A 27,281-nucleotide genomic window follows, 5' to 3' on the forward strand; every position below is an offset into this window, starting at 1 on the left:
GAACGAGGGCTGCTGTTGAACGAGCGACGCGAATCAGGCGAGAGAAATATCAGCAGCTGGCAGGTGGCAGGTGGCAGAGGCGATGAAGAGAAGAGCAGGGTGTTTGGGGTGTATTGCCGGGCTAAACCCAAAGGGGCGATGGTGGCAGCCAAGGGTTGAGACACCCGCGCTATAAATAGGCGCACAACAGGCGAGCGCACCAAGTTAATCTGACCGTGCAGCCTGGAGAAACTGGCCATATGATCAGCGTCAGGCCATTTATGAGCCCAGCCTGCCGCTACGGGGGGCAAATCGGTCAATCCGGCATGGATAACAACCCCTCATAGGTGGATGTGGTCAATGTTTACTTGACTCGGAGATGCTTAGCAATAGGATGAACCCCTCGGGCTCCACACAGCCCGACACAACCCCATCAATAAAGAACCTAACCAGGTGACCAGGTGCCCCGCCTCATAGCGATAGTCGTATTATGGAAAGAGTTACTTTACTTAATCCTTCTGCAGTCTACTGGATCAGCTCTGTTTTGCCGCTCACATGGGACTTCGGGACGGGAAACCTTACCATGATGCTTCTCAGGGATTTGACTTGCTACCAATCGGATGCATTCTTGGTCGAACTTAAATCATACACTTCTGAACCAGATATTGTAAACCTGTGTTAAAAACAACATTGATGTCTCAAAACTGCTGCTGAACCACACACAGTATAATCTCTCGCTAGTGGTAAGGTAAGGAAGAACGACAATACCAGAAGAGCTGAGGACAGCGGCAGCACTTAGCACGCCTTGAGGTGTACCCGCGGCCCCATTAACCTTCATAAACATCTCCATGCGAGTGGAGTTACTACAGCAAAATTTGTTGCTATCCGGCCATTCTAGGTTAGTTTCTTCAAAAAAAAATGCTGAAATGACGGACACTGATGCTGATTTCATCAGATGCCATGGAACAGGACTCACACCTTGGGGTCCTGTCGATTGGATGGAATCTCTCTTCTTCGTCGAATGTATTGCCTGTCAGCCACTTAGGACGAAGGGCCTCAGCCCGTGAGATGCTGGTACCAAGACATGATGGAAATACCATCACCGAACAGCATTCTTGGTCGGAGCTATCTTCTTTCTGTGGCAGACAAGCTTCTTCCCAATGGCATTGTGATTCCGTCCATCCCAAGTTTGCGTATAAAACAACATCAAACTTCTCGAAACATGAATTGTTTCCCACATCATAACAAGACGTCTATGGTACTAACAGGCGACCCCCACGCCCACCCTTCGCATCGGACTGGGAGCCATACCCGACTTCCGTTCCCCGTTTCACCGGCCCGTCTCAAGCGGGTGCTAGGAAGAGGTGTAAACCACGCGCAGCTGGACCCTGTCACATCCGGCCGGCACCCCACTCCCCACACTGGTATCCTGATAGAATAGCCCCAGCAGCCCGCTATCCTTATCCCCCGGGCAGACTTGCAACAAGACACAGATTAGCCACAGCTCAGGTCCACAACGCCCCGGTGTCCAGGGGTTCTATGCTAGTTGCACTTACCCAGCCATCCACCCCACGTCGCACTGCTCGCCCGCAACCCCCCATCCCCCGCAATACGGAACCCAGTCCTGACCGCGCCGCTTGGACTCACACTGACCTCCACGCCGCCCTGGACACTGCTCCCGCCTACCAGCGCCAGCACGTACGGCGCCCCATTGGGCGCCTCGTAGTGCACTGTGCTGTTGGATAGGTAGAAGGTTGCGGCGTTGGCGGTGTCGCGGAAGACGGCATTGCTGATGAGCGGGCCGGTGGACTGGGTGGAGAGGGACAGCCCGTTGTGCGCGGGCGTGCTGGATCCGGATGTGACTAGCGTGAAGAGTTTCTCGACTGGAGCGGCGGTTGTGAGGGCTGCTGTGAGGAGCAGTGCTGTAGAGAGGAATTTCATGGCGGTGGTGTGTGTGGTGGGACTATGGATCGGGTATAGATGTAGATGTAGACGTAGATGTAGGGTAGGGGTAGATGTCGTGCAGGGCAATGGAGGAAACCGAGCAGCTCGAGTAAATGGCAGACACAAATGACAGGCCCGTGACGCCCTGATTTATCATCCCCAGCTTGCTGCTGCAGCTCGTGTGTACGGCGTACAGCGTACAGCGTACAGCGAGTTCGGCCCGCCAGCGGTGGAGTTCAGTCGTCACCGACAACCGGACGAACCAGTCATCTCCGTCAATCCGAGAGAACCAAAAAAACACAGCAGGCACCCGCCGGCAGAGCTTGCGCACAACAAACCAATTCACCAGCTCACCGCAGCCCCTCGGATCTGGTCTCAGGGGTTGCATCATGTATGGGGGAGATTGGCCCACGGTCTTGCAGATCAGCGGGGCGCGGTGGAAACTTAAAAAGCTTCCTCGCCACTTTGCAACCGGGGACGGGCCCTGAGGTTGTGCGTGGTATCAACACCGTGTACAGCGGTTTGGTGGTTTTACCCATGGGGAGAACTAGGGGTTTGTAAGAGATGGGAATTGGAGCTGTTGCTATGCGTGTGATGTGAGAGTCGTGGCGATTCGTTCTGTCTTTTTCTGCTGGGACCAGCACTTTCATCCCAACTCGCAACTCCCCCCTACATCATCCCCACTGTATCTCGGAACCTCTACCTTGCCGGTTGAGTTCATGATTCCTGTTTCGCTTCCCCTCTCCATCCACGGAAACACACGTCCTCGCCCCTTGGCACCCGCTGAATCCGAACCCAACGCCCACCCACGGCTCGGGCACCACTGAAGTGGTGACTCGGGCTGCTCCACCAGCAAGTGAGATCCTCATGCCATGATGGAATGCAACTGTGTCTGCGGCGACTGGAGAAAATACGTCTTACGGGAGGACAACATTAGGCAATTAGAGTGCCCGAAGCGAGTTCATGCTTCTGTCTGCACGCTGTGAGTCCAGGTCACATCCATCAATCTACGTAGGACCTCGTGGCGGAACGGAGTACCGTAGATCCCTTCCATCCTAATCCACCGGGGGAAGCGAAGGACCAGGATGGGCTTCTGTGGCCTTGAGCGCTAGCCCTGGAGCGAGGTAATACAGATGCAGGAGCGAAGGCTCAAGTGCAGGAGGAGGCGCGCCTGAAGATCAATCGGGTGTGGCTGGACCATGCAGGTGGACTGCGCCATGGCGGTACACCGCTGGATAGGATCGATTCGAGGGAAACAGGAAGAGGATGATTGTCATAGTCACAGTCATGGTCATGATTAAGATAGGACGTAGTGCATTGTCGTCGTATGGTCATGTTCTCATTGCGGCATCGCCTTCTATCATACACAGAGAGCCATTGTCATCACCACCAGAATCACACTCCCGGCCCACAAGCGGCCGAGCCATTTGAATGCGCTGAAACACTCTCCGCCAACGCACACCATCTCAGTCCCCACTCGAGCAATCTACCCGGCACCTGGCGTCGTATCCCCACTGTCCCCCGCAAACTCTGGCTTCAAAGTCCACCGGCCGCGTCCACCCCGGTCCCGCTCCAAGCGAGCCACCGTCTTCAGCATCGCTTGGAACTCTGCCACGCGCTGCGGATTCGTGCAGTAATGGTTGAACTGGTCAACGATCACCTGTGTGAACACCGGCCCGCGGCGCGAGCGCAAGAAGTCCCGAATCAGCGGCATAAAGTCTTTGCCCCGCGGCATGCGACCCGGGCCCGACGCAGCGGAATCGTGCGAGGGCGATCGGGACGCGCTAGGGTTCAGATTAGAAAGCAGATGGGAGGAGGACGGGCCACGGGCTGCGGGGCGCGAGGAGCTCGCCCCGCCGAGGTCGGTGCGGCCTGCGACGCCGAACTGGCCAGTCCAGGTCGGCAGGCCGATGGGGACGCTGCGGGCGGCTTCTTCGGCCTTGCGCAACTCGGCGGCGGCTTCAGCGGCGACGCGGCGCGCTGCGGCTTCGACTAGTTTGGGGTCGGCGCGGACGGTGCGCTTGCCGTTGATGATGTGGTCGTGCTCCAGGGCGGCGTGGACGCCGGAGCGGGCGAAGATGCCGTGCATGATGCGGTCTTCGGCGGTTTTAACGTTGCCGTTCTCATCTCGGTCGTCATCGGCGGGAGTGAACTCTTCGACGTTGGCGACGCCCTGCACGGTGCGGATATCTTCACCGTCGGGCTTCGGGGTCTGCGACTGGGACTTGCGTCCCTGGCCACCCTTCTTGGAAGGTGGTGGTGTGGCCTTGTCTTCTTCCTGATAGGTGACGTCGGCGTTCTTGAAAAGCTTTGTGGTCTCCAGTTCCTTGTCGTTCTCGTCCGTCAGCGAGAACAAATCGTAGAGATCGCTGGCTTGGAAGCCCTCTCGCTGCTGAGGATCACGGGTGATCTTGTTGGTCAAGAACTGCTTGAAGATCTGGCGGTGGTAAATCTTCTCTTCAATAGTGCCCTTCATCATCAGGCGGAAGATGGTCACGTCGCGCTTTTGGCCGAGTCGCCATGCTCGCTCGCGGGCTTGCATGTCGGTCGAGGGATTCCAGTCGGGATCGTAGATGATGACGCGGTCCGCGCCAGTCAAGTTCACGCCAATACCACCAACGCGAGTGGTCAGCAGGAAAACATGGATATCAGGCTCCTTGTTGAACTCGTCCACCATGGTCTGGCGGTCCTTGATTGGAGTATTGCCGTCCATGCGCCGAAACTGGAATCCGCCCAATGTTCCAATGAATTTCTGGATGATGTCAAGCATCTGGCGAGTTTGGGCAAACAGAAGAGTCTTGTGCCCTGTATCCCTCCAGACCTCTAACAGGCCCTTCAAGACTTGCATCTTGCCCGAGCGTTCACTCTCGCCGTAATCGGGTTCCTGTGATCGCAATTCGCGATCCACCAGGTCCGGGTGGTTACAAATCTTCCGAAGAATGTCAATGCCAAACAGGGAATTCCTCCTTCCCCTCATGATGGACATCATATCATTGGACTCGAGGAACCGCTTGTAGATAGTTCGCTGTTCCTGAGTAAGCTTGCAGAAGATGACTTGCTCGGTTTTCTGAGGGAGGTCGGCGGTGACATCGGCCTTGTACCGCTGAAGAAGGTATGGACTAATAGCATCCTTCAAGGTCGCGGCGCATTGAGCGGCAGTTTGGACCTGCAGGTTGGTCGCCGATGCGTATCCGCCCTGGCGAATGGGTATTTCAAACTGGTTCTTGAATGTGACGAGAGTGCCCAGCCGCATCGGGAAAACAAAATCAAAGAGCGACCATAGATCAATCAGACTGTTCTGCATGGGAGTTCCAGACAAAATGATGCGGTGGGCAGTTCGAAGCTCCTTGCAACTGAAGGTGATTCCGGCATCGGGATTGCGAATCTTGTGGCCTTCATCCAGAACCGCACAGCCCCACTCGACATCGACAAGAGCATCCGCATAAGACTGCAGACCCGAATATGTCGTCACCAAAACATGCCCTTCCTCCTTGACGCGCCTGATGATTTTTTTGGCCGCCTTTTGGCCAGCGGACAGGTGTCGTGAGTGGGAGCTCCCCACCATCTCGGATGTGAGGGCATTCTCGCGGCTGCTCTCCTTTCCCACGTTCATCATACCACTACCGGAGGAGTGCAGAATGGAGACTCGGAACGGGGGCCACCAGCGGTGGAATTCGTTGACCCACTGTTTCATGAGGGTCGCAGGGCACACGACGATGGCAGGCTTAGTATACATGTTGCTGTGATGCAAAGATGCAAGATAGGCAATCGCCTGGATCGTCTTCCCAAGTCCCATCTCATCTCCGATGATGCCACCGACCGACTGCTGGTGCAGCTCCCAGAGCCACTGGACACCGGTTCGTTGGTAGGAGAACAGATATTTGGCGATATCGCCCGGGATGCGGAGGCCGTTCTGCAGATCCATGTCCGGCTCCGAGGGATGTGGCTTCAACCATTCATCGGCATCCTCCTCCTCGCCCTCCTCCTCCTTGATAGAGCTATCCTGGGCACGCTTGCGAGCAGCACTGCGTCGACGGATCCACTTCTGAAGCCGGTCCTGATAAATCTTTTCATTGCCATCATCCACACCGCTGAGATCCTCGAGTTCTGACTCGGCCTTCCCCCGCTTGCGCGGGCGAGTCGCAGACTCGGGCACGGTGTCCGGCATGAAGTCTTCATCCTCGGATGCTACGCTGCCCTCGGAGGCGACGTAGCTGGCCTCGGAGTCGACATCAGGCGAGCTGGGGGTGCGGGTCCGCGGGACCTTGGGGCTCTTTCTGGCGACAGGAGTGGTGTCCAGCTTCCTGCGCTTGCTGCTTCTTCCAGTGCTGTCACTAGTTTCATCGAAGTCGAGCTCGGGGCGGAGAAGGTTTCGGTGAGACGCAGTGGGATCAGACTGCGCCTGCTGGCGCTCCTCATCTTCTTTCTGCTGATCCTCAGCGTCGATGAGGGCATCTTGCAGAGTGGCAAGGGGACCATCTGGACCGGCCTGAGTCATGAGCTCAAAAGGTGTGATCTTTCCCGTTCGCAGGAGATAGTCGCGTCGGGACTCGTTCGGCAGCCGGCCGGGGCCATGGCTCCCCTCCGCATTTTCCTGGGCCTGGCGTCGGTCGTCAATCCGTTTCTGGATTTCCTTGATATCCTTGACCAGTCCCAGTCGGCGGGCGTCGAGGTTACGGAGTTCATTTTCGACCCGATGTCGGGTGGCGGTGCCGACATGCTGGGCCAGGCGGTTTTTCGCTTGTCGAATCTGCGAATCGACCTTTCTGAGACGGAAGTAAGCAGGCTGGCTAAGGAACACGGCAGAAAACAGATTTACTAACTCCTTGTCCACTAGAGCTTTCTCCAGTCTCTTCGTATCGTTTTCCTCGGCCTTTTCAGCGAGGAACTTATCGGCCTGTTAAAAACTAGTGAGCGACCGTGGAGCAGGATATGATGACGGAGACCAGTCCGGGTTACCTGACGAGTGATATCTCGTTCGAGATCATCCTGGTTGCGCACATCTGCATTCAACTCCTGCAGACGGCTCGCCTCCGCGGCAACACCTGAAGTTGGCGAAGCCATGATGCCAGTGGCGGAGCTTGGAAAAGGGCGAAAAAAGAAAAGAAAAAAAGAAGCAAGAGAATGGATGAGGTCAGTAGGTAGTTGCGATGAAATGGAGATCAAGTGGGAGCGAAAGCAAGCATGACGACTCCCCGAGTGTACGACACTCGAATGGCGAGTATTCATCCAATCTTTGAATTCGTTATCGCGATGAGGCAATCCATGGCAGTTTCCTGACCGCCTGGCGGAGCCGCCTGCATGACTGGTGAGTCATGCTGGCAGAAGGTGGATGCCTATTGGTGCCTCAAGCGCAAGGTGTCCGGCTACTGTAGGCAGCATTAAATTAGATACAGTATTGCTATAAACTGACTACTCGCATGGGGATTCCTGCGATCGAGGGTACCAGGTTAGGTAGGTGGAGTAAGGACTCAAACTCTTGACTTCAGACACCGTTGCCAATTACTCGTGGCTCTTCCCTGCTCGTATGACTGGCCCTAATTCCCTATGGAGTGCGCCCCAGATTGGGCCTCGACCGTCTGCCACTCAGAATCACCCACACCCTCCCCGGTACGCAGCAAACTCAGCTATCGTCCAGCCGCTCCAGGGAAGTATATGCACTTGCAACAAACAGGGAATCCTCCAGCACATCACAAATATTCTGTTTGACGTCCGCGCGATCCTCCAGGATTAGGCATTCACGGTGGCCCTGGCAGTTGGGTATGCAATGACGCGACGATCGTGGAGCAGCAACACGTCGCCGAGGAGACGACAATCCGCCGAGGCCGCTCGAAGTGGTGAGATCACCAATTTCCGCAGCAGACTGTGCAGGACGAGTTAGTTCGCTAGTTCTGTCTCGTAAGTTAAGTTCGTGTACTCCATAGACAGTGAGAGTGCACTGTGTATCCGGCCAGCCTCGCCGATACTATGACCCTATGATACTATACCAATTCCTCCTATCACCGGTCATCCCGAATTCGAAATTCTAAATCTGACCGGAAACCCCGATCGCGTAGAAAGAGCCATCGGTCTCACGACCGCAGTTATAGTTTGGTAGTACTGAGACTTCATCTCCACGACGATCTTCGCCCATCCTTCAGGGCAAAGTTTCACGCACCGCCATCTCCCTCCCTTCCATCCCCTTCCTTACCCTCTTCTTCCTCTCCGACGGCGACCAATCTAAGCCCTCGTGGATGCTGCATCTTCATCTTCGTATGCTTTGATACCCGCTTCGCCTCCCTTCAGCTTGAACCACATACCCCTGTCTTCGGACTGTATCGTGACGGCGTCGGTGGCATCATCATCGCCCTTCGACCGCCTCCCCCAGGAAAACGCCCTACCCGAACGTCGACCGGACCCCTCCACCACCAAAATCACCTTTCCCGATGATGCAGTGCCGCACACTTCCAAACTGACCTTTCATCTCTCCCTCCTGCTTGCCAGTCGTTCGAATTGTCGCAGGATCCGTCCATCCCCCTCCCCCCTCGTCCCCTCGTCTGTCCTGCGGTCGCGCTTCTCGCGTGTTGTCCCCCCACTGGTAGCCCACGCCCCCCTCCCCCGATCGCAGTGAATGCACCGGTGAGCGACGAAGCTCAATTCTCGCCTCTCTTTCCCTTTTTATTTACTGGGCATTTCTCCCCTTCCCCTCCCGATGGACTCCTCCGGGTGGCAGCCGTATCAGGATCCCCTGATGGGGCGCCCGGCGCAGTTCAATAGTGGGTTGGCGTCTCATCCCCAGCAGCTGGGCACCAAATACGGTCAGCCGCCAGCCCAGACACAGCCGCCCGTCGGATACACCTACGAGACCTTTCAAACTCCCGGCACCTCCTCCAAGACTCCCTCCGCCAACTCCAACTCCAAGCCCATCTCCATGGGGTCGTCTCCCACCGCCCCGCCACGTAGTCGGGATTATGTCACTGATGCGGATACCACCATGGAGGATGCGGATCCATACAACCGGTCCAAGTATCCATCAAGGCCGAATCAACACACTCGCGCGTCGTCTCAATTCCTCGCCCAGGCCGAGGAGTCGTCAGCTGCTCGCAGATATTCTCCGATGAACGTGCTGTCGCCGCCGATGTCATACCCTGCCAGCCCCGGGAAATCTCAAGGCTCATACGGCTTCCCTCCCACAACCCCAGGACAGAGCCGACGCTCGCCTGCCAGAGCGGCCGACTACTCGTCTCCCCCTCAGGGATATCAATCACCGCCCGGTAAGTGATCCGATTGCCATTGCCATTGCGATTCCGATCGTGCCATCAGACCCCATCTGGACTAACGCCGTGCTCGCCCCAGCCTCCAACCGCCCCCCTCGACTTCCCCCTCTTCAAGCAGCCGACCTCAGCCCGGACCAGTATTACCCCCCCTCGGCCTCCTCCCATATGAGTGCTCCGTTCGGTCCAGGTGCGCGGTCGCCGCGATCGGGCTCCTTGCCGTCGCAAGTCCCCGGCCGCGGCCCCGTCCCCAAGTTCCAGAAGATCAAGTCCGTTCAGGAGTTGCAGCCGCGGGTTCACACGCAGCCCGCATATCGCCGTGCCAATCCCGAGGGTGGCTTCATCAGTGTAAGGGTCCTCCGGCGCTCCTCCCTTAACTTGATGCTAAGCGCTCGTCTTCCACAGCCCCTCCAAGCGTTGACGACCCACCTCCCGGCGACATATCGTATCTGCAACCCGAACTTCAACTACGAGTCCTCAAGGAACCCACGACGCGTGTTGACAAAGCCGAGTAAGGGCGTGAAGAATGACGGTTATGATAACGAGGATAGCGATTATATTCTCTACGTCAATGACATCTTGGGTAGCGAAGAGGCTGGTCACAAGTATGCTCCGCGGATATCGCTTCGTATTGTCGGCTGTTCAAATCTAACTTTCATCTTGCAGGAACCGGTATCTCATTCTCGATGTGTTGGGCCAGGGTACCTTTGGACAGGTGGTGAAGTGCCAAAACCTGAAGACGCAGGAAGTCGTGGCTGTCAAGGTCATCAAGAACAAGACGGCGTATTTCAATCAGAGTATGATGGAAGTGTCTGTATTGGACTTGGTAAGCTTTATCTATGAACTGTCGTCATATGGATCGCCTGCTCACCCGTTCATTTCCCTTAGCTTAACAGCAAGTACGATAAGAATGATGACCACCACCTTCTCCGCCTGAAGGATACCTTCATTCACCGCCAGCATCTCTGTCTGGCCTTTGAGCTTCTCAGTGTCAACCTTTACGAGCTGATCAAGCAAAACCAATTCCGGGGCTTGAGCACCACGCTTGTCCGTGTCTTTGCACAGCAGCTTTTGAACGCATTGAGTCTTTTGAACAAGGCTCATTTGATCCACTGCGATTTGAAACCTGAGAATATCCTTTTGAAGAAGTCAGTGGACCCAGACACCTTCGACCCTTTCGGAACGCCCCGTACTAACCCTGAGTCTCTCCACAGTCTTGAGAGCCCCATTATCAAGGTCATCGATTTCGGCTCGGCGTGTGATGAACGCCAAACCGTTTATACCTACATTCAATCGCGTTTCTATCGCTCGCCAGAAGTGTTGCTCGGACTGCCGTATGTTATCAAATTCATCATCTCTGGCCTTCATTGAGAGTTAAACTGACCTATTTTCAGATACTCATCCGCGATCGACATGTGGTCTCTCGGATGCATTGTCGTCGAGCTCTTCCTCGGTCTGCCTCTATTCCCCGGCTCCTCTGAGTACAATCAGGTCTGCCGTATCGTCGAAATGTTGGGGCTTCCCCCTACATGGATGTTGGAGATGGGCAAGCAATCGGGCGACTTCTTTGAGAAGACTCAGGACGAGTACGGTCGGAAGACGTATCGTCTCAAAAGTCTGGAGCAGTATTCGCGCGAGCACAACACTAAGGAGCAGCCCAGCAAGAAGTATTTCTCGGCGTCCACCTTGGAGGAAATTATTCGAAGCTACCCCATGCCGAGGAAGAACATGAAGCAAGCCGAGATCGAGCGAGGTAAGACCAATTTGGAGATCCACCGTATCAAGCGTGTCATCTAATCGCTTGTAATCTGCAGAACTCAACAACCGCGTCGCATTTATCGACTTTGTACGTGGTCTGCTGACTATCAATCCGCTCGAGCGGTGGTCGCCTCAGCAAGCCAAGTTGCACCCGTTCATTACCCAGCAGAAGTTCACCGGCCCATTCGTGCCACCCATGAACCTGAAGTACTCGACCATCAACAAGGCCGTGGCTCCTGGCGTTCAGCAGCAACAGCAGGCTGAGGCTGCTAGCAAGCAGAGAGCGGCTCAAGCGGCCCATGCGCAGTCGGCATATAACATGCAGCTGAACCAGTACCACACGCCCCCAGCCCACGCCACCCAAGCTGCGCCGATATACAATGGCATGTACCAGCAGGGTGCTCCGCCTCCGTATCCGACACAACCACCGGGCTACAGTCATCAAATGGGTCTTATTCCAGGCCAGGTGCCTCAGCAACAACAACAACAACAACAACCACAGTATGCACCTTCGCAGAGCCTCTATGCCCAGGCAACGACACGGGCTGGACGGCAACGTGCGTCGACGATGGACCCTCAAGGAGGCGGCATTCCACCCACGATCCAGCGCGTGGCCAGCCACCTGGATCCCAACGCACCGATTCGTCTGCAGCCCAGCCCGGCGTACTACCCCCCTCCGCCCGACGGCTACGTGGATCCCAACAACGCCAACCAACGGCGTCGTGGCAGCCGTACCGGTGGACAAGGAAACCAACGCAACCGGGACTTTATCCGCACTCTTGAGGATGGTGTCCTTGGTGAAGGATACATGGGCCAGAACCAGTGGCACTAGACAAGACACAAAAGAGCATCTGGGGGCACTCGCTGCAGACGGGTGTCTCTACGTGCTTGTTATTCTGGTTTTCAAATCATGGCCTCGCTGCAGTCGAGCATCATCAACGCCTGGCGCATGTGTCGTCTTTGAAAAATGGTTTCATCGTTGGCTTGCGCTGCCTGATTGATATATGGAACTTTGCTCTGCCTGCCTGCTTCCCCTCCTCTCTACCCCACTGCGCTTCTGCCTACCTGCCAACCTGCTTAGCTGAACCTCTATCTCTTAGCATGAGTCACATCAGGCATGACTTGTCAGGTAGCTGGGGCCTGCCCGGGCCGTCGGGGTGTCGGGCCTGGGTTGAAGTTGACTGTCTTAACACTGGCTATTGTGGTTGAGAGAGCAACCTCCCGGTGCATGCTCTTCGTAGCTTCGTGTCGCAAAAATTCCCACGGTCGCTCACAGATGAGTGTGCACCGACAGTTTTTGTAGGTGGCTGATCCTTGCCCAAGGCATCATGTTGTTGTATCGCCACCTCTCTACGTCTCTGTTCTTCTAGCTACGTTGTGTGCTTTTTTACCCTTGCCCGTTTTGCAAATGTTTGTTTCTTACCCTGAGCGGTTGCTGGTATCAACGGCTGCTGTGTTACGAGTGTCCTTTTCCCCGCTTCCCCATTGTCTCTTCTTTTCATTCGGCATAGCCTGGAGTATGAAAGAACGATATCATCCCCCGTTGCTTGTCTTAGTAAATCTTGATTTTTCTTTTCGGCTTTGCTTTGAGGGATGCTGTTGCCATCCATTTACTTGTTTTGACTGTTGTTGATGGTACGTTGGATACATTGGCTGTTTTTGGCTCCTAGGGTGCCACCACCCCGTGGGATTGGCCTCACCCCGAAGCGGAGGAAGTGCGGCGAGTGAGTCATTCTGTGACACTAGTAGATAGTTATGAATTCCATGAGTCAAAGATGAGTCTATCGCTGAGCGTACTGAGCCAGTAAATCAGCAAGTCGGTATATCAGTCAATTAATAAATCAGTTGATCAGTAAATCAGTAAACGAAAGTATCTACAAAGCAAGTCAAAGAGATGTGGCGCTAAGCCCGATCGGGTTTAGTCAGCCCCTCGCTTAAATTTCGTGTGTGGCTCTCGCCCGCCATTCAACTCCAACTTTTGAGAAGGACAACCTGCCTTGCAGTACCGGATTCAACTCATCCGCAACCATGTCTCGATTCTTCTACCGCGGTGGTAGCGACAGCGAGTCCAGCTCTTCGGACGAGGAGGAGGATGTCTACGAGCGTTCCGAGGCGGAGGAGGAGAGCGACGAGGAGTCCACCGAGTCCGAGTCCGGTTCTGAGGCCTCCGATGCCTCCGACGATGAGGGCAAGGCTGCCGGTGGTGCCGCCGCTTTCTTGAAGGATGAGTCCGAAAGCGAGGAGGAAGAGGAGGAAGAAAAAGTAACGCTTGTGAAAAGTGCGAAGGACAAGCGGCTCGAGGGTCTTGAGAACACCATCAAGTTGATTGAGAATGCTGAGAAGATCAACGACTGGGCTGTCATTTCGACTGGTGAGTTGTGCCTTTTTCTGCGCCACCCGACGGATTTTCACGAAACTATACGGTTGAACGGTCGCGTGAGATATACGGAAGCGATGATGGGGTGGGAGAAAAAAATATGGAAGAAAGAATCGGAGCTGACCACGCGATACCGCAGAGTTCGACAACCTGAACCGCCAGATCCTCAAGATCACCCAGTCCGGGACCACCCCCAAGGTCTACGTCAAGGCCGTCGCCGATCTCGAGGACTTCGTCAATGAGTCCGTCAGCAAGCAGAAGGCTTCGAACAAGAAGATGAATGCCAGCAACCAGAAGGGATTCAATGCCGTCAAGCAGCGTATCAAGAAGAACAACAAAGACTATGCCGCCCAGATCGAGAAGTACCGCGCCAACAAGGATAGCTTCATGGAGAGTGACGAGGAGGTTGAGAAGCCCGCCCAAGCTCCCGTATCCAAGCCCACCAAGGTCGAGAAGATCGAGACCCTCGCTGCTGCCGTTGCTGGTGATGATGACGACTTCACCACCGTCGGCCGTGGTGGCAAGACCCTGCAGTACACCCCTGAGAGCATCCTCAAGCACCTCCGCGTTATTGTCGAGTCCCGAGGAAAGAAGAACACCGACCGCCCCGACCAGATCAAAACTATGGAGAAGCTGCTGGCGGTTGCCACCTCTCCTTACCAGCGTATCCGTGTTTACCTGACCCTCATCTCCACCCGCTTCGACCTTACCTCCTCCTCCGCCAACTACATGAGTCCCGAGCAATGGAAGGCCGCCGACAAGGAGTTCGGCTCTATGCTTGCCGTCCTGGAGGAGCACCGCAACCTTATCGTCAGCGAGGGTGCTGATGAGTGGGAGGACGACGAGAAGCAGCCGCAGATTGCCGAGGGCGAGACTTTCTACATCCCCGGCAGCATTGTCTCATATATCGAGCGTCTGGATGACGAGCTCACTCGCTCCCTGCAGCAAATCGACCCTCACACTGCCGAGTACATTGAGCGTCTGAGCGATGAGCAGCAGCTGTATAACAACATGGTTCGCGCTCAGCTCTACGTCGAGAGCCTGAACGCTGGCGAGAAGAACGACTCCCGGCAAGACAGCGTGAACCGGGTGATTATCCGCCGCCTAGAGCACGTCTACTTCAAGCCCTCGCAGGTGGTTTCGATTCTCGAGGATTCCACGTGGAAGGCTCTCCCCGAGCAGCTCGACTCCTCTATTACTTCCCGCAAGACCGCTGGCGACGTCAGCAATCTCGTCCAAACCCTCTCCCATTATCTGTTCCAGAACAGTGACGGCATCATCCGTGCTCGCTCAATGCTGTGCCAGATCTATTTCCTTGCACTGCACGACCAGTACTACCGCTCTCGTGACCTGATGCTCATGTCGCACTTGTCCGAGAACATCTCCAACTTCGACGTCAGCACCCAGATCCTGTTCAACCGCACCCTTGTCCAGATCGGCCTCTGCGCTTTCCGCGCCGGTCTCATCTACGAGGCCCAGACTACCCTCGGTGACATCTGCGGTTCCGGCCGGCAAAAGGAGCTGCTGGCCCAGGGTATTATCCTCCAGCGGTACTCGACCGTCTCCCCCGAGCAGGAGCGTCTCGAGCGCCAGCGCCAGCTGCCCTTCCACATGCACATCAACCTTGAACTGCTCGAGTGCATCTACCTCACCTCCAGCATGTTCCTCGAGGTGCCTCTCATGGCTCAGACCTCGTCCGCCCCCGAGGTGCGCCGCCGCATGATCTCTAAGACCTTCCGGCGCATGCTCGACTACAATGAGCGCCAAGTGTTCACCGGCCCGCCCGAGAACACTCGTGACGGCGTCATCATGTCGGCCAAGTTCCTCGCCGGCGGCGACTGGAAGAAGGCCGCGTCAATGCTGTCCTCCATCAAGATCTGGGACCTGATGCCGCAGCCGGAGAAGATCAAGGAGATGCTGTCCGCGCAGACCCAAGAAGAGGGTCTGCGCACGTACCTGTTCACGTACGCGCCTTTCTACGACAGCCTCTCCGTCTCCTCGCTGGCCGAGATGTTCGAGCTGCCCGTCAAGAAGATCACCGCCATCATCAGCCGTATGATCTCTCACGAGGAGCTCGCTGCCGCCCTCGACCAGGTCAACGACGCCATCGTCTTCCGCAAGGGCGTCGAGCTGTCCCGCCTGCAGTCCCAGATCGTTACCCTCGCCGACAAGTCCATGGGCCTGCTCGAGTCCAACGAAAAGACCCTCGAGCAACGCACCCAGGGCATGGCCAACGCCTTCCAGCGCGAGCAGGGACCCGGTGCCCGTGGCCGTGGTGGTGCCCGCGGCGGCGGTCATGGCCGTGGTGGTGCCCGTTTCCCCGGTGGCCAGCAGGGCCGGAGACCGGGTGGCCAGCAGTTTGGCGGCGGTGCATTGGGTGGTGCAATCAAGGCTTAAATGGGTTTTGTTTCCTTTGATGTAATGGCATGCCTCGTTTCTTCAACTTTTTTCAACACTTTTTTTCTTTTCTTATCTGTCATGGTCTCCTTTGTGTTCGCACCCCCTTTCTCATGCCGTTTCTGATCGCGAGTGAAATCCGCTCGTGGCTGTCCCATGATCAAAATGAATGAATATAAATGGTTAGAAAGTGATGATCGATATTGTTGCTCTTTGTAGCGGTGTAATGTAATTGATATCTACGCAAGGTAGGTTATACTATTATCATACGCTACCTGACCAAGGGATTGATAAAAGATTCTTCCTGGCTTAGGTATGAACCACGTAAAATCTTGACCTAGCAAAGTGCGGGCTACCAAGACAGCTGCCTATCATCTTTTAAACATTTCGGCCTGTCACCTAGTGAACGGGATCAAAAAAAATGGCTTGGTCCTGGTTGGTGTTCGTCGACAACCTCTCAACGCTTCATGGGCGAGAAAAGGCCACTTCAAACAGAGCAACACACTCCGTCGTGAACGGAATAACTAGCCAGCTCGATTGCACGATACCCACGGCGACACCCGGCATAAAGCAGACCAGGGGAGCTTTGCGGTACTACAGAGCATTAATAGGTAATACTACCTAATAGGTATCAATCATCATAATCTATAGAAAGCCACGAAATGTGCGCAGCCACAATGATAAATGTTTATCGCAATTATTGGTTCAAACAACTCAAGGAAATATATTTTTCCAATCCATCTATACATGATACACAATATTGAAGCCAAAATTTTGCCTGAGAAGGTATCCCAAGACACGGCCCTAGTACTAGTACCCAGCATCCGTCGGGCACAGGTGCTTCGGGCTCATGAAGCCATCCATGTTGGCAGCATGAATGAAGTCCTTGGTCTTCTGCACATCACCTCCGCAAATAGCACCACACCAAACAGGGCGGCTATCATGTCCATACGGCTGTAGGATATACTCCTTGCCCGAGTAATCCGAGTTGACGGCGGCGCCGACATCGCACACAGGGATAGTAAAGATACCTTCCCAAGCAGCGCCTTTCGCACCCGGGTTCCCCCAACCACTCACATAGGCCTCCTCGGCGCGGGACGCCGCCTTGTCGTTGCTGTAGTCGTAGCCCGCGACATTATACGCGTCGAGAGAGGAGTTGATGATGTCCGCGACAGTCACGCTGCCGTACTCGTTCGCGCCCAGCTTCTCCGCGCCTGGCGGCGACGCAACCCACCCCCACTGGTGCGAGGTGGTAGAGATCACGTCGTTCTCCTGCCAGTAGTACAGGTACCAGGCCTTGCCGTCGCGGCAGACGACGGCCTCGGAGGGCCCAGAGCCGATGCCCTGGTTATCACCGCAGGCGCCGCCACCCATGACGAAGATCTTCTGCGTACGGTAGAGCTGGTTGATGGACGTGCCGATGAGCATGCTGGTCATGGCATCGGTGACGGCATTCTTGTCCACGCCCGCGTATGCGAGGAATGCGCCGCCACTGAGATAGCTGCGGATGTCGTTATTGCCGTAGCTCTGGCCGGCCATCAGCTGGTTGTTGGCTGTGGTGAAGGACTTGAGGGAGTCGACGACGATGGTGCCCAGAATGCCGCCCAGATCGGCAGATTTCTGGAAGGTATCGTCTTGGCTAGATGGAAGATCAGTATGCGCAGGCTTGATAGTGGGAGGGAGGTGGGTAAAGATGGGATGGGAAGAGAAACATACTGTACATCCACGACGGGACCAGCAGCACCATTTGCGCCGCCAATGAGGGCTGCGGCCGCGCCACCAACAGCTCCTGTCAAGGGATACCCCAGACCGGCGAAGGTAGCGCCAATGCCAACGACAGTCGCGACGGCGTTGAGCACCTCCTTGAGCACCGTCGCGCTCTTATCGTCCTTGTCCTTGTAGAAGGTCGTAGCCCACGAGTCCTTCGAGAGCGCCGCGCCAAGGGCAGCAGTCGTAAACGCCTGGCCGACACCCGTGAAATACGTATGCAGCCGGTTCACCGACTCAAGTACATAGTACGTTGTACGGATATCGTCGCCGCGGTCATTCAGGACGCGGTTATCACATAGGTCCAGATCGCAGTCCGAGTTGGAACCATCATCCCGACACGTCCAGTCCGGGTTCCCCAAAGCCCACTGGCCGAAGGCGCCGGCGAACCCGGCCGAGTTGCTGCTGATCAGGTTCTGGTTGGAGTTCCACCAGTTGTTCAGCCAGTCTCCGGTTTTGTAGGTGTCGTAGTCGCTGGTGTCTTCTGGTTGTAGTAATTGCCCACAGTGCCGCAGCGCTTGTGCAGGCCATGGCCGGAAGCAGAGGCGCTCGTCAAGTCGTGCGAGCTGGCTGGGGCTCCCTGCACGGCAGGCAGGAGGACCAGCACCGACATGGCAGCGGTGGCAAGCATCTTGATGCTTGGGCGGGATGTATAAAAGAGTGGTTGAGCGGGACGTAGAACCTCCCCGCGGAAGATATTCCGCAGATTGCGAGGATGATGTAGAGGATGAGATCCTGTCAAACAGGGCAGACGTAGTCCTATTTAACCTACTCAGAAGAACAGTCTCACGCGGAATCTCGCGAGCTCTTCCTCCAAAGAAGATCATACTGTAACAGGAAATTGCAATCATGTCAGCGTGGGCGTGGGGCACGAAGAATAAGCCCCAGTCATCAGGTTCAACCCACGCAGCACGGTGAACCCGTATATATCGTGGAGAGAATAGCATAATGAGAACACTGACGAGCCCAGCTGAGGGCTAAACCGGTCTTGATCGCCAGGGTCTAGGTGTGTTTTGGGCTTAGCGGTACCGCTAATCAACCGGCCAGAGCACTTGGGGGCCATTGATTGTGGGGGCGGCTGCATCCTCGGGCGTGTCTGAGAGGCTGCAGATGGGCAAGCAGGCTTGGCGGGTGAATTCTGGGGCTGGAAATCCCCTTGGTCAACTTCTGCTTTGGGAAACTGGTCGACGGTGCTGATGGATAACGGGCTTTGGTGGTTCTAAAAAGGCAGAACAGTCCGAAGGGGGCTTGTCACACCAGTGAGGATGATCATTTGGAGTAGGAGGGGTTCATAGTATTGCATTAGTGTTCCGTACTTCGTATGCAGGAGAGGTGAATGTCGAGCCGGGCGTCCTGGTTTCTCACAAGCCTCTTCAAATTAGGGCAACTTGCCTACGGCCGTAAGAGACGTGGCTATCCTGCTCACCGAGCTAACCAAGGACCCCGAGAGCACTAAAAGAGGGTCTAGGGGCGTGACGTATACGTAAAGTATAGCTGTAAGAGGAGAGATCAAACATTAGAGAAAAGAAGGGCTATTATAACAGTGTTGTATGATAGTTGAGAGCCATGTACTGGGAGTCCCATCAAAAGTGTCATGTCGGTCATCACGTCGTCCAGCGAAGCAAGTCAGTCAAGGAGAAGCCTCCATGTCTGACAAAAACGCCGCTGCAAGCCACAATTTTGGTTCCAGAACAACCTAAAGCGCCCCAGGTCCCAAAATAAGCACAAAAGGGACAAATAAGAAAGCGTAGCGTAGCGAAGACGGAGACTCTGTCTCAGACGTCCTCGATCACAACGACCCGCTCGACAATCCAGTCGATCAGAGCCTGTCCCTCTAATTTCCACCGTCCCTCCGCCCACACATCGATCAGCCAATAGCCCCACGGCTTCCCCGGCGTCAGATGCAGATCCCACAAGGTATTCGATGCTCGACGGCCGGTACCGTGGCCATCAGCTCCGGCGGATAGATCATAGTTCACATTTTGGAGTTCAAATGCCGATACAGAACTACTGGGGGCCGTGGCGCCTTGCCGAAGGCGCCATTCACGTTCGGCCTTTTCGCCCGCGCGACGGGCAACCGCTTCTTCGTCTTCGGCCTGATAGAGATCGCATTTACTGCACTCGACACATCGGGAGCCGGGGTTGATACGGAAATGCTCGCAAAAGTGCTTGTAGCCTTCCGGCTCTTCAAATTCGTCGTCCTCGGATCCGGTCCCGGCGTCATCCTCGAATGCATTGTCGTCGTCATTTGGCCCGTCATAAGCATCGAGATCCCGGGGGCGAGGCCGATCGAACCCGTGCCGTGCTCGGGCGGGTCGGATACGTGGGCCCAGTGCCTTGCGGCAGAGGTAGCACATCGAGTACCCGCAGACGCAAGTTAGCTTGTTGCAGCCCGAGGACTTAACAAACGAGAGACAGCAACGCGGACACGTCCGTTTGACAGCCGCGGTGCGTGCGGCCTCGACAGTGGCTCGTAGATCCAAAAGGAGCGGCTCGTGGCAGACGTGCGGATCATGCCAGGACTTCTGGCATGTTGTGCAGCTCACGCGCCGGCAGGATGGATTGGCACAGGTAAATCTTTTAGGGCGTATTTTCAGGCAAAGGTGTCTAATCGCGTTTTGGAAGACAGCACTGACAGAGGATGGATCCACGAGAAGGAAGATTAGGAAAGGAATCACAAGTAATGGCACAAGGTCAAGGATAAGGAGAGTCATGAGGACTGAGGGGATGAGGCCTCCGTCGCGGCGGACTCGCCAGCAAATACCACGAGAGGAGGGATGATAAACGGGGTCAGCTTCAGCGTAGGAGCAGAAAGGACACCTGATGAGTTTCAGTTGCGACTTGAGCAGGGTTTCCGACGCCAGTCGATCCTCGAATTTGCGATACGTCTCAAAGCCAGCCGTGTCCAGGAGAACGGCCTGTTCAACGATCTGCGGATGGAGACAACCATCGCAGGCTCCCACAGACAGCGGGGCGAGACACTTCAACGTTGAGTGTCCCAAGTCCACAGACTTGCCCCAACCCTGGCCAAACAATGCCTCGTGAATAGTCCGCTGAATGCAATTGTAGCAGATTATATGCGCATTCGCCGAGCATGTAGCGATCTGCTCAAAGGTGACGTCGGCAAAGCAGCACTCGCATTCATACAGCGCGTGAGCAGCCTTCGCTTCCTTCTCGTTCAGCTCCAAGGCAAGTCGGAAATCGCCGGCCTCCTGGTTCTCGCGCCGTTGGTCCAGCAGCGGCATCAGAAGAATCGCATGTAGCTCGGCATCCAGTTCCACAGACCCTGTCTCCTTCAGCCGAGGCAGAAGCACGCCATCCATACGACGTTGCCAGGTCACAAGCGGGTGATCGTCTCGATCCTTCTTGCGGCGGAACGGCAAGATATTATTGAACGTCGCCCGCCAAGTGCGGCGCGAGAGATCCCGCAGCGTCGGGCGTGCGCGCCAGTAGCTAAAATTCGCCTCGGCTAGCACAGCGTCGATGGTACTTTTGCTCAGGCTGCCGAACTCCTTCGCCAAAATCGCTTGCACCGCCGCCTTGTACTCCTCGGACCGGAAGCGTTCCTCAGGCGGCACCAGATCCTCGTTCCCGGGGCCACGCGCGCCAGCACGGTCATCGGTTTCCTGGCCATCTCGTTCGCCTTGAGCATCGGGGATATTCCACCGGCCCTCCACCCACTTCTCCTTGTGTCGCAGCAGTTGCTCGACGCAGACCTGTAGCCGGCTCTCGCCATCAAAGCGTATCAGCAGCTCGCGGAAGACCTCGACCCGCACGTCCGGAAAGGTCCGGGCGAGCGTCTCCAGCGCCGCATTCAACTCGTCTTGCTCGCGCTTCTGCTCCTCCGCCCCGTGGAGGGGCACCTGCAGCGAGCGGGAGCGCGACGTGCTGCCAAACGGGTTGTTGCGCAGGGCCTCGCTCAGCGTGATCGAGTGGCTGTTGTTCGGGGATGATGAGGCGGCAGAGCTTGAACTGGCTAGGCCGGTCGATTTCCAGACATTACGGCTGGACGAGGAGCTCGTCGAGGAGGCTGAAGCTGAGCCGCGGCGTCGGCGGGATTGCGGCGCGGGCGTGCCGTCAACGGGGAGTGGGGGAGAAGCGGAGGATCTGGAGAAGCTGGGGACAGGCAGCGAGAGCACCATTGTGGGAGTGCGGTGGGCACTGCTACATCGTCGGTCGGCGGGAGAGACGAGAGGGCGGACTCTGGGGGGCCTTTTAGGGGAGGCGCCGGGGGGATGTTTGGTGCCTGGTAAGGGTGGAATGAAGAATGAAGGATCGCGAGGCCTTGCGGTTTACATAAGACTGGGGGTTTCGGGGTTCGGCATTGTTGCCTGCTGCGATGGCGGTTGGGGGTTGGGCCTCGTTATCAAGCGCGGTCAACCGTTGAGGTCTCGATCGCATTCTGTGCGACGCTGGGGCATGCTAATAATATCCCATGGAATTTAATTCCTGCTAGTTCTGTATGGATGGAGCTTGCGTAAGCCAGTCGAATCATTCGTTCGTGCTCCCTTGCGCCCCCGGCATCGGCGGAAATGTCTCCCGCGATGGGATCTCGCCGCAGTGCAGCTGCAGAATGCGAGGGTAATCAGGCGAGACTATGAATTCCCTGCTATGTGGATATTCGAGATTCTCCGACTATCTTGGTAGAGTTGCAGTAGTTACGACCAGAAAAAAAAAACAATGCAAATCCAGAAAAGTAAAATAGAAAAATAAAAATAAAAATAAAAATAAAAGGAAAAGGGTTATAGAGAATAAGATGTCATTCAATGAAAGGATACTACAAAAACACAGAAATAACGTAAAAGAGTTATGTATATACAATCAAGAAGCCACACTCTGACTCGAGAATCCCAGCTCGCACGCCATGGTATATCGCTTCAGCCGAAGATTCCATTTTTTTACAGCTTAGCTTTCGCGCCCTCAAGCAGCTCAGCACCCGCGCCAGTAATGGCAGGCTTGCCAGTCTCAACGACGGTGGTCTGGAAGAGGACGGTGTTGCCCTCCTTCCACATCTCAGTCTTGAGAGTCTGGCCGGGAAGCACGACGCCGGCAAAGCGGACCTTGAGGTTCTTGAAGGCACCGTACTTGGCGAAGACATGCTTGCCGGAGACACCGAGCGAGCACAGACCGTGCAGGATGGGAGTCTTGAAGCCGCCGACCTTGCTGAATTCGGGGTCGATGTGCAACGGGTTGCGGTCGCCGTTCAGGCGGTACAGCGCAGCCTGGTCCTCGGAGGTCTTCTCCTCGATAACGGCATCGGGGGCGCGCTTGGGGGGCTTGTAGGCCGCAGTAGCAGCCTTTGGCCGGGCAGCCGTGGGCTTGGGAGAGCCGCCAAAGCCGCCGCTGCCGCGGATGAAGATGGTGGACTCGTTGTAGAACAGATCTTCGCCAGTCTTAGCATCCTTGGTGGTGTAGCCTGCCACGACCACGGCGGCGTTGCCCTTGTCGACAACGTCGATGAGCTTGGGGTAGGTGAGGGTGTTGGCGGAGGTGGGGATGGGGAACTTGCGGACCTCCATGTACTGCTCACCGTGGAGCAGCATCATGGGCGAGAAGTCCTTGACAATGTCGTCCAGGTTCCAGGGGTTGGCAGTGTTGAACCAAGGGATCACACCATACGAGGGGAGAGCCTGGAAGTTCTCGTGGTTCTCGTACACCAAAGGCAGGTCAGTGCGCTTGGCACCCACGCTGAGGTTGTAGAGAATAACGTCGCGGTCGACATAGTCGAAGGGAGTGCCCTCGGCAGTGAGAGACTTGGCTTTCTCGATATTAGCGAGGAACTCATTCTCGCCGCTGCCGCCAGCACGGTTGGACATGTTGGCCATAATGCGCTCAAGACCAGCCTGGCCATCCTCCGGGTGGTCGGCACGACCGTCATCAAAGTCCGTGATCACTTTCCACTTGGCAACAACCGCCTCGGGGGTCAGCTTGACGTCCACGGGGAAGCCGTGGCCGCCAGAGCGCTGCCAGCGGGTGCGGGCGAACCAACCGCTACCGCACTCGAAGAGACCCTTGGTGGAGGGCTCGGGGGCGGCGTCAGAGCACAGCAGGGCCACGAGGGGAGCGACATAGTCGGGCTTGAAGGCCTGAACCATCTCCTCAGGCATGATGGTGCGGGTCATGTTGGTGCCCGCGTTGGGGGCAATGGTGTTGACCTTGATGTTGTACTTGGCACCCTCCATGGCGAGAGTGCGGGAGAAACCAAGGATACCCAACTTAGCGGCGGCGTAGTTGGCCTGGCCGAAGTTACCGTAGATACCGCTGGTGGAAGTAGTGTTGACCACACGACCGTACTTTTGCTTGAGGAAGTAGGGCCACGCAGCCTTCGTGACCTTGTAGGTACCGCGCAGGTGGACGTTGACGACAGAGTTCCACAAATTGTCATCCATGTTGGTGAAAGCCTTGTCGCGCAGGATACCGGCGTTGTTAACCAGGATATCGATGCGGCCAAAGGCGTCGATAGCAGACTTGACGACAGCATCGCCGTCCTCGCAGGAGGCCTTGTTGCCGACGGCCTCGCCACCCATCTTCTTGATCTCCTGAACCACAGGCTCGGGGTCCATCAAGTCGTTCACGACAACCTTGGCGCCGTACTTGGCGAACAGCAAGCAGTAAGCGCGGCCGAGGCCAGCACCACCGCCAGTGATGAGGGCAACGCGGCCCGTGAAGTCAGGCGCCTGGGCTTTAGGGGCGCTTGGCAGCTTGAGACCATCCTCGAGCAGACCCATAAAGTCAGCGGCTCCGTTGGGATAGTCCGGCTTAGAGAAGTCGTTGACATCGTTCCACTTGGCGGCAATGGCGCCGGGTGTCAGAGAGTCGTCGGTCTTCAGGAGAGCACCCTTGGCACGCTCCCAGCGGAGCTTAGAGATGTGGCCACCGCCCACCTCGTAGATGCCACCGGACTCAGTGGTGTTGGAAGAGTGCACCAGAGTAGCGACGAGGGGAACCACCCAATCGGGCTTAAGGTTCTCCAGGACATCGGGAGGCATCACAGTGGCGGTCATGCGGCTAGCAGCGATGGGCGCAATGACGTTGGCAAGAATGTTATACTTAGCACCCTCCTTGGCCAGGGTCTCAGTGAAACCGACCTGGCCAAGCTTGGCGGCCGAGTAGTTGGCCTGGCCGAAGCTGCCAAAGAGACCGGCGGCGGAGGCAGTGTTGATAACGCGGCCGTACTTTTGCTTGCGGAAGTGAGGCCATGCGGCGCGGGCGCACTATGAAATGCAGGGTTCATGTTAGTACTACGTATCTAGCATGCCCGAGGTTGCGGGGGTGGAGGTCCAGTCGTACCTTGTAGGCACCGTATGTGTGCACACGGTTAATAAGATCCCAGTCCGAATCCTTCATATTCTTGAAGCTGACATCCCTGAGGATGCCGGCATTGTTGAGCAGCACATCGACGCGGCCGAAGTTCTTGATGGCAGTGTCAATGATCGCCTCACCGTCCTCGACGCTGTCGTAGTTGGCGACAGCCTTGCCACCGGCGGCTCGGATCTCCTCCACCACGACGTCTGCAGCCTAGGGGGAAATGTCAGTGGATGATTTCCAACTCGTCGGAAGATGCCCCTACCTTTGATGACTTGCCCTCACCCGAGTGCGAGCCACCGAGGTCGTTTACGACGACGTTGGCGCCCCTTGAGGCGAAAAAGAGGGCATATGCCTTCCCCAGACCACCGCCGGCGCCGGTGACGACGACCGTCTGGTTATCGAAGCGTAGGTCGGACATTCCGATATGTGTGTAGAGAGAGGAGTCCGACTAGTTCAGTCTCTGGGGTAGAACTAGAAGTTGGGGAAGGGAGAAAAGATGGAGAGGGAGGGGAGTTTAGTTTAAGACAAGCTCGGTCGGACGAAGCTGGGGGACCTCGGCACGTTTCGCCTTCGGATGCTGCGGTAAGAAATGCGGAGTGTATTGTTACGAGGCAGATGCGGTCGGTTCACATGCCGACACTCGGCCTACGCTGGGCGTTCTGGTACGATACTGTTCTCATTGTCGGTGTTATTTCTTCGGGAGCTGTGGTACGAGCATGTAATGCATCATTCAGGCTTACTCTTCGCAGTTGCGCTGCGAGGTACATGCGCGCCCGCACAACCGTCCATACTGGCGCAAGTACCAAGTACCCGCCTGCTGACTCAGGCATGTGACAGACAACGTCATCACCATGTGCCTTCAGCTGCTTTTGCCAATTAAAAGGTAACTATCGTAACTATAGCACATCTTGGGGAGCAATGAGGGCTCATAATGCCTTTTGTAGTCGTCGCGCAGGGCGAGTGCGACCACTCGCCCGAGAGACCGAACAGAAGCGCGTAGGCTACCCCGCGGGGGTCTAAAAGACCCCAGATTCCCGCCGGTCGGAGAACTTGCCGGCCATCGTAACCGATCGCAAATAGTCCTTCCAATATGCCAGGCATCGTGGACGACAAGTCGCAATACTGCGTCCCCTTCTTGCTGGAGCGCCTGCGCATCCACTCCGAACAGCACTCCAATGCCGACTGCAATACCCCGCCGTTCTTTCTGGGGCTCAATGGGGTGCAGGGCGCCGGCAAGACTGTCCTGGTGCGTACCAGCGAAGTAACGGCCCCGGCCGAGCTCCATTACTCTCCCCTGCCTCGGGCCAGACGCCTCGGTTTCCTTGCCCCTCGGATCAACGACTGATTATGCAACCAGGTCTCGACATTGCAGGACACCCTCCGCTCCGAGCCGTATTCCCTCTCCGTGGTGACCCTGTCGCTGGACGACATCTACCTGACCCACGCCGACCAAGTTGCGCTAGCACAGGCACACCCGACCAATCCCCTTCTACAACACCGCGGTCAGCCCTCAACTCACGATCTTGCTCTCGGTGAGCAAGTCTTTGCTTCGCTCGCGGCGGAGCAGCCAACCGCTATTCCGCAGTATGACAAGTCTGCGTTCGCCGGACAAGGTGATCGCGTGCCTCGGGCGCAGTGGGAAGTCGTGAATGCTGAGGGACAGGAAACTGTCAAGGTTGTTATTTTTGAAGGATGGTGCGTTGGCTTCCGTCCTTGGGATGACCAGACTCTTCGCGCCAAGTGGGAGGCTGCGGTGCGGCAAAAGGAGAGCGGCGACTACCAAGGGCGACTGGGACATGTCAAGTTTGAAGATGTCCAAACTGTGAATGAGGCATTGAAGCGATATGATGCTCTGACTGAGTAAGTGGCCCTGTCCCTGGTGGAAGTGCTCGAGGCACTAACTAGACATCGCAGCAAACTTGATGCCCTGATTCACATGTGAGTATTCAGCTGTTGGTGAGGCTGCGCGCAGCTTACTGACTCGCTTCCAGTGATGCTCAGGATCTCCGATATGTCTACGAATGGCGCCAGGAGCAGGAGCGCACCTTGCGTGCTGCCAAGGGCACCGGGATGACCGAGGACCAGGTCAAACGTTTCGTGGATGGCTGTTCGTGTCTCCCGCCACTCATCGGCTAGAATGTTCAAGACTGACCATCTCAATCGTAGATTATCCCTCCTACGAACTTTTCACGGAAACCCTTCGCGAAGGGGTCTTCAAACCGCGCAACACACCCACAGCTGCTTCTGATTGGCAAGGCAGACAACTCCGCCTGGTCGTGGACCGCGATCGAAGGGTTCAGGAAGTAATCCAAATTTGATTTATTTTTAGACCGCATTGACAGCTTGCACCCTTGCAAATGTTACCAGGCATTGAGTAAAATTTACTGCAAACGTTCCTACCTAAATTCCAGGGGTGATTTGTATACATGTATGGAGATATATATATAGCCGGGTATCATTATGGGCTCGCTGGGCCCACTCTCTAGGTACTAGTTCAT

The 27,281-nt window shown here is 56.1% G+C and overlaps 8 protein-coding genes across 8 annotated transcripts; 3 read left to right on the forward strand and 5 right to left on the reverse strand.

Moving 5' to 3' along the window:
* Positions 1-1,333: 1,333 nt before the first annotated feature.
* Positions 1,334-1,920, reverse strand: N7482_001203 (uncharacterized protein; the record flags this gene model as incomplete). Its single annotated transcript, XM_056683328.1, has 2 exons — positions 1,334-1,455; positions 1,536-1,920. 2 exons carry the CDS (start codon positions 1,918-1,920, stop codon positions 1,334-1,336), a joined length of 507 nt encoding a protein of 168 aa, XP_056546934.1.
* Positions 1,921-3,409: 1,489 nt separating this feature from the next.
* Positions 3,410-6,987, reverse strand: N7482_001204 (DNA-dependent ATPase RAD26; the record flags this gene model as incomplete). Its single annotated transcript, XM_056683329.1, has 2 exons — positions 3,410-6,820; positions 6,883-6,987. 2 exons carry the CDS (start codon positions 6,985-6,987, stop codon positions 3,410-3,412), a joined length of 3,516 nt encoding a protein of 1,171 aa, XP_056546935.1.
* A 1,627-nt stretch (positions 6,988-8,614) lies between these two features.
* Positions 8,615-11,766, forward strand: N7482_001205 (putative protein kinase Yak1; the record flags this gene model as incomplete). The annotated part of the gene is made up of 7 exons (XM_056683330.1): positions 8,615-9,176; positions 9,226-9,524; positions 9,582-9,781; positions 9,843-10,002; positions 10,065-10,510; positions 10,571-10,929; positions 10,991-11,766. 7 exons carry the CDS (start codon positions 8,615-8,617, stop codon positions 11,764-11,766), a joined length of 2,802 nt encoding a protein of 933 aa, XP_056546936.1.
* A 1,196-nt stretch (positions 11,767-12,962) lies between these two features.
* On the forward strand, positions 12,963-15,708 carry nip1 (translation initiation factor eIF3 core subunit c; the record flags this gene model as incomplete). The annotated part of the gene is made up of 2 exons (XM_056683331.1): positions 12,963-13,305; positions 13,451-15,708. 2 exons carry the CDS (start codon positions 12,963-12,965, stop codon positions 15,706-15,708), a joined length of 2,601 nt encoding a protein of 866 aa, XP_056546937.1.
* An 810-nt stretch (positions 15,709-16,518) lies between these two features.
* N7482_001207 (uncharacterized protein) lies at positions 16,519-18,538 on the reverse strand (the record flags this gene model as incomplete). The annotated part of the gene is made up of 3 exons (XM_056683332.1): positions 16,519-17,347; positions 17,425-18,303; positions 18,438-18,538. 3 exons carry the CDS (start codon positions 18,536-18,538, stop codon positions 16,519-16,521), a joined length of 1,809 nt encoding a protein of 602 aa, XP_056546938.1.
* A 712-nt stretch (positions 18,539-19,250) lies between these two features.
* On the reverse strand, positions 19,251-21,617 carry N7482_001208 (E3 ubiquitin-protein ligase; the record flags this gene model as incomplete). Its single annotated transcript, XM_056683333.1, has 1 exon — positions 19,251-21,617. One exon carries the CDS (start codon positions 21,615-21,617, stop codon positions 19,251-19,253), a length of 2,367 nt encoding a protein of 788 aa, XP_056546939.1.
* A 756-nt stretch (positions 21,618-22,373) lies between these two features.
* On the reverse strand, positions 22,374-25,201 carry mfp (putative peroxisomal multifunctional beta-oxidation protein (MFP); the record flags this gene model as incomplete). Its single annotated transcript, XM_056683334.1, has 3 exons — positions 22,374-24,689; positions 24,766-24,993; positions 25,046-25,201. The coding sequence occupies 3 exons, from the start codon at positions 25,199-25,201 to the stop codon at positions 22,374-22,376; spliced, it is 2,700 nt and encodes an 899-aa protein (XP_056546940.1).
* Positions 25,202-25,873: 672 nt separating this feature from the next.
* On the forward strand, positions 25,874-27,101 carry N7482_001210 (TDA10 family protein; the record flags this gene model as incomplete). Its single annotated transcript, XM_056683335.1, has 5 exons — positions 25,874-26,029; positions 26,141-26,643; positions 26,698-26,721; positions 26,775-26,890; positions 26,950-27,101. The coding sequence occupies 5 exons, from the start codon at positions 25,874-25,876 to the stop codon at positions 27,099-27,101; spliced, it is 951 nt and encodes a 316-aa protein (XP_056546941.1).
* Between the last annotated feature and the right edge of the window lie 180 nt (positions 27,102-27,281).

This window comes from Penicillium canariense, assembly GCF_028826845.1.
Source record: "Penicillium canariense strain IBT 26290 chromosome Unknown utg000001l_segment0_segment0, whole genome shotgun sequence".
Taxonomy (NCBI): domain Eukaryota; kingdom Fungi; phylum Ascomycota; class Eurotiomycetes; order Eurotiales; family Aspergillaceae; genus Penicillium; species Penicillium canariense.